Source organism: Rhagoletis pomonella, unplaced genomic scaffold, assembly GCF_013731165.1.
Source record: "Rhagoletis pomonella isolate Grant_MI unplaced genomic scaffold, Rhpom_1.0 Rhpom_scaffold_00011, whole genome shotgun sequence".
NCBI classification, from domain to species: Eukaryota; Metazoa; Arthropoda; class Insecta; order Diptera; family Tephritidae; genus Rhagoletis; species Rhagoletis pomonella.
The window spans coordinates 12,741,508-12,747,516 of record NW_023458565.1 but is presented as its reverse complement, the minus strand read 5'-3'; the positions used below and the strand labels follow the sequence as shown (position 1 = coordinate 12,747,516).

At 39.3% G+C, this 6,009-nt stretch overlaps 1 protein-coding gene across 1 annotated transcript in view; it reads left to right on the top strand.

Annotated features, from left to right (window-relative positions):
* Positions 1-204: 204 nt before the first annotated feature.
* The window catches only part of LOC118746637 (serine-rich adhesin for platelets-like), a gene marked incomplete at its 3' end in the record, with an annotated part of 52,561 nt that continues 46,756 nt past the window's right edge, over positions 205-6,009 (top strand). Inside the window, 2 exon segments of the mRNA XM_036480495.1 lie at positions 205-292; positions 2,656-4,337. Coding sequence (XP_036336388.1) covers positions 2,699-4,337 — 1,639 coding nt within the window.

The following is a 6,009-nucleotide window of genomic DNA, read 5'->3' as shown; positions in this document are numbered from 1 at the left end:
AAGAATAGCGGAAGTTGCTTTTTTTTTAAATGCGGAATTCGCTATACAAGAAATAAAAGCCAAAAATATTTACATACATACATATACTACATGAAACGTGATCTGTATGTGTTTATTCAAGTCGAAAGTGGAGTGATTTTCGGGTGTCGACGGTAAAAGTGCTGTCATTGAACCGGAAAAAGTTTTCATTACAAATATTTGGTGCCTTCTTTTGTTATTATTTTTCGCATAATTGGACAAATTATTGTGCTGGTGTGTTTTTAGAAAAATGAAAGTGTACGCAAGCAAAATGGTAATTTTTTTTAAATCTCTAGAAAACGTAACTTTTACTCAATAAAGTGTGCTTTTTTTTGGCTGCATTGGTTTACAGGTTAGGTTAGATAGTTTAGGTATTTCCATTCGGAGGCAGACTTGCTCATTGTGAATGGCAATCTACTGGTGGCTCATCCTTCTAACCGAAATAACTCGCTATTGTCAGTATTAGGGCCTGTTAGACCAGCTGTGGAGCTACTCACTTTCATTATCTCCCCCAAACTATTGAAAAAGCGTGTTCCCAAAAGCTTAAGACGCCTCGTCTGGAGTGCTGGGAATCGACATAGGAAGTGATGAATCGATTATTCTTCTTCTTTCTACCGTCAGCTTCTGCAGAGCAGGCTTGTTGGTATCTATACGCCATCGATGGAGCCTTTACTGCGATTTATTAAACGTCGATAATTCTTCTGTACGACTCCTATTGAGTCTCGGCCATAAGCATCTTGAGATCTCACAGTCGTCACGATTGATGCATAGGTCTTTAGTTACGGCTGTGGTGTATTCTTCAACCCTCCTCAGTAGATCGGAAATCGGTGGTAGTAGGGAGTTATCTGCTTCGCAAATTTAATTTGCATTTCCGCGCCGTGTTTAGCAACCTCTTCGGCCATTTCCTGGTACCCAGCAGAGAAAGGTTTTGATCCGACGCAGTGTAGCCAGCGATGCACGACATTTCCGAACTATTTTAGAATTTACTACTTTAGAACCTGAACCTAACGTTCTCAATGCCCCCCAGGCGGTCAACAAATATAGTGACGTTCCACGATAGAGACTTACTATTCTGTATAAAGGTTCTGGCAAACGATGAGAAAAATTCTCATAAGAATAGGACGTTACTCTCATTCCCATGGATATTTACTCTACGAAGAATGTAAATATCCATTCTTATGAGAGTGAATTCCTATTCTCATGAGAATTACTCTCATCGTTTAAAAAAACCTAAAGACAAGCAAAGTTTCTTATGCTCAAGATCTCCGCTGAAATGCACTGTAGACACTGGACTCATGCAGGCGACATGATTTCCTTATTTGCAGTTCCTTGGAGTATAGAACCGAGCCACCTTCTGTTTCCATCCTTATGCCATCGGTGTAGATGGAAATACCATAATTTAAGTACTGCCCGTCTGCTGTTTTCCTTAGCTTGAAAACGTATGGGAATCTTAAGACTAAAATTCCAGGAAGACGGGAGGTAATCATTTTCGACATCCAACTTGGCCTTTATTCCGTTATGCCGTAATAATGGACCTTCAAGACCGCTGCGTGTCCGTAATTGGTCTACTTCCAAAATCCTATGTCCATAAAGGCTCAGTGTTGGGAGCAGAAAGGAATGTGTTAAGATTTTTTGGGCCACAAAACGGCTCCCTGCTGTACAAAAAATTTAAGGTTCAGGGGTTTGCTGCTTTTATAGTTCTCAAAAGTTAAGTAATAAAAACTTTTGGCGTGCTTGAACGGTGACGCCAAAGGCGAGCTTAGACGCGAGCAAGTTGCTTCAACCAACCCATCAATCTTTCGGGTGAAATCTCATCAAAACTCATTATCTCCTTGTGAAAAGAACAACTCACTGGATTTTAGCTAAGCTCAGGTATCCCTGCCTAAGAACTATCGGTGCTATGTCGTACGTATAAGGAACCAACCGTCAGCCGTTTTTCACCGAAGTCTCCAGCAGCTCGTTGACGACCCAAATCGATGTTGAGAGAACGCCTTTGTAGGCTACCTCTACTCATTTTTCTCTCAATGGAAGGGCTGCACAGTTCTACATACTAGTTCTTCTGCAAACCATGCGAGAAATAAATCAAACAAGGTCGACATCGAGGTACACTTTATTTTTGGAGTTCTCGATTGCATCGATATCAAAAAAGTCGCCAACCGAGAAGTACTGGGTACGAGTGATCTCCACAAAGCTATTTCTGATGATCAGCCATTGCACTAGGCATGCTGAATTGAAGACAAACGTTTACCCTTCAGGAAACATTTTTACTCTTAACCAGATCAAGACCCTTAGTATACTTCGCTATGTAGCTTATAGTAGAAAGTTCCATGGCTCAAAGAGAGCCGTCGCCTTTCGGGAGAGGTTTTCTTCTGATCATCTCCGGACTGAATCCAAGCCAAAAGAGGAACAAATACTAGTTATGCCATAGGAACTTCTTGAATTGGCTTCCGCCGATTTCTCTTTGGGTGCTATTTTCCTTGTGACACAAATTTTCTCCACCATTGGAACCATTTTTTCTCTTCGATGGTGTTTCAAATTAAGTTTGACTTTTATTACACAAATTTAAAATAACCGGAAACTTTGATTGATATTCAAACTAACTTCTATCTTTCTCTCCTTTTTTCCATCTCATTACAGACGACTCTCAAAGCACTATTGAACGCACCTCTTCAACGCCAAAATGGAGAAATCCATACATTCGACGCCAGCTGGTAAAGTTTCGCAAATTGCGAATCTTTTCCAGCGTAAACCTATCGAAATACAGCCGGTGGAACAGTTAAGCGCCGCTGCAGCTGCTGCTGCCGCTGCCGCCGCCGCCGCCGCCGCAGCAGTTAATCAGCAACAACAAGCCATTGGTGTTGGAATACCGGCTACAGTTGTACGCACCGAATCTCATTCTGCTCGTTTCAATAATGCACGCGCGCTTTTCGAAAAGCTCGGCGTGGAGAACAATTCGAATTCGAATGTGAAAATGTCACGTTCCGGCTCGCGTGACGATAATCTTTGTGAGGGCAATAGCTCGGATCGTTCATCGTCGCGTTCCTCAGATCGTTCGATATCGCCACCGAAACGTCGTTCACCCTTTCCACCAGGTTGCAATGTAGCCGCTTCATTGGCGAACAATAATAATTGTGCACTGCAAGTTAATGGCGGTTTAGCGCTGAGTAATAGTAAGTTTATCGTAGAACCGGGTACGAAGCTACATCACAATATTGCACGTCACAAATCCGAAGACGGTGTGCTAAGCAGCTCATCGGTGGTCGGCGGTGTTAGTGCCATACTATCGGCTGGTGGTGGTAGTGTCGACAAGCCGGAGAAACCGGAACGTAAATTCAATTCACGCGAACTAATTGAGAAACAAAAGAAATGGACTTCACATTTTACGAAAACAAAATCAAATCGAACGCATAGCGACCAAAATCGTTGTGACATTATCCGAACTGTGCCAGGCACAACGCTCTTTTCCGGTTCGGCCATACAAATGAAGGATAAGGAAAAGGAGAGAGAGAAAGAGAAAGACAGGGAGCGTGAAAGGGAGCGGGAAAAAGAGAATGCCAATATTGCCGTTACCGTTGCCACCGCCTCACCAAACGTCAATCACAAGCCAAGCGCTGCGAATGCTGCGGTAACCAGCATGGAACAGCTACGTTCACCCATTTTGGCTGCTGCACAACAGCATCAGCAAGCACAGGATCATCCACCCAGTCCACCGGTACGTCACACTGTCGTACCGCCTGAGATAAAACCGCGTAGTACCAATAAAATTGGTAGCCCCATAAAATCGCCACCATTGCCACCCATACCAGCTGCCAAACCGAAGAACCTAAGTCCAATTAAGTTTAACCCAGAACGTGTACGTTCGCCCACAAAACTGGCTGATGCAACGCAGCCGCCTCCACCACCTGCCAAATCGGCTGCTGTTACGGCAGCTCTACAGCGTTCACTTGATGAGCAGCAACAAGCCGCTGCCGCTGCCTCGACAACTGCACCTGTGCCACCAGAAAAGCCACGCAAAAAATCAATTGATCTCATTGAGGGCGAGGATAGGCTAACGCCATCTTCGCCCACTTCAGCGACATTCCAGTATGTGGCTATAGCCGCAAAGCGTGGTTCGGTGGATAGTTTGGGTGGTGGCGCAAATGGCCTAAGCGGTAGCATTAATTCGGCTACATCATCTTCGCCAGCCGCCAGCGCTTCGTCGGGTCCATGTTCACCAGTCTACACCGAAGACGAGAAGCAAGAGAATGAATCGACTGAGAAATCAGAAATGCAGCAGTATTACAACAGTATGCCACGTTCGCGTCGCAGCGATAACGAAGGTGAGTGCAGTGCTAATTTTTGTTGTTGTTTATACTACATGTAGGATCATATGTAATTGTGGAGAGTGTGGGGCTCCTTACGCTAGAATTCGGATATTTTGAAAAAAGTACACTCAACTCCAAACTGAAATTGAAAACGAAGCCTTAATCTTAACTTTTAACAAAGCAAATCCTTCCCATGTACTTTGTCGAGGCGTGTGAATTCACCGCTCTTATTGAAACATGACTGAAGATCGATAGAACATAGAAAACCAAGATTTTGCATAGCTCATTTTGTTCCACCGCCAAGAGTTCGCGGAAGGGATTTACCATAGGTCACCGGACAAGACCACCCTCTTTATCTTTCGATGCGTAGACGGCTGTTGATGTTTGGAATCTTCGGCGAAGATTGTTATGATCCTGGTATCTAGACTGACCGAATCTAGGCACACTTAATTGCATTGCAGTTATGTAGCCTTGTTTGCATAGAGGGCACGGAACACTTTTCTAGTTCATCTTTCTATACTACGGTTTCTGTTAAGCTTTCTATCCAGTGTATGAATAAACAATGAATCAATGACTTTCTTAATTACTTTTTAATTCAAGAATATGGTTGCAGAGGGGCCGGGCCAATAGTCCAAGGCCTGACAACGTTTTTTGATTGATACCAGACGAAAGTTTGGGTGGAAACCCCCTGCCAGATCCAAAAAACCGTTGCTATGCTATAAGTTTCTAAAAATTAAATGGAATTAAAAAAACATTTTTTTTTTAGGTAGTTCCATACTAATTTGGTTTAAATCCGATTATGGGACCATGAAGGAATCAACGATAAACTTAAATTTTTATATGAGAATTTTGTTTTTTGCTTAAAAATTACTTATTAAAACAATGAAATCTAAAAATTTTACGAAAATTAAATAAGAAAACATTAAAAATTCAAAGAAAAAATAAATCAAAAAAATATTAATTAAATAAGTTTCTAAAAAAAAAAACAAATAAAAAACGTTTTTTTATTTTTTAGCAATAAAATCTAAAATTAAAAGGAATAAATAAAAAAGAAAAAAAAAGTTTCTAAAAATTTAATTGAATTTAAAAAATATATTTTCTTAAAAAAAATAAAGAAAAAAAAAATTAAAAACAAAAAAATATTCGTTATCAGTGCCTTGTGACGTCCTAATAAACCAAAGAGGGTTATTTACACTACTATAATCACTTTTATAAATTATCATAGGGTGTATCCTCAGGAAGCCATAAATATGTTTGAAGCCAGCAAGCCAGATGAAACTTTGGGTGGAAACCCCCTGCCAGATCTAAAAAATCGTTGCATGCTATAAGTTCCTAAAAATTAAAGGAACTAAAAAACTATTTTTTTTAATCAATAAGATCTAAAAATGATAAGAAAATTTAATAAAAATTATTATAAATATAAAAAAATAAATGAAAATATAAAAATATACAAAAAATAAAAAAATATACAAAATATAAAAAAATATACAAAATATAAAAAAATACAAAATATACAAAAATATACAAAAAATCCAAAAATATAAAAAATATAAAAATATAAAAAATAAATATAAAAAAATAAAAAATATAAAAATATAAAAAATATAAAAATATAAAAAATATAAAAATATAAAAAATATAAAAATATAAAAAATATAAAAATATAAAAAATATAAAAAATATAAAA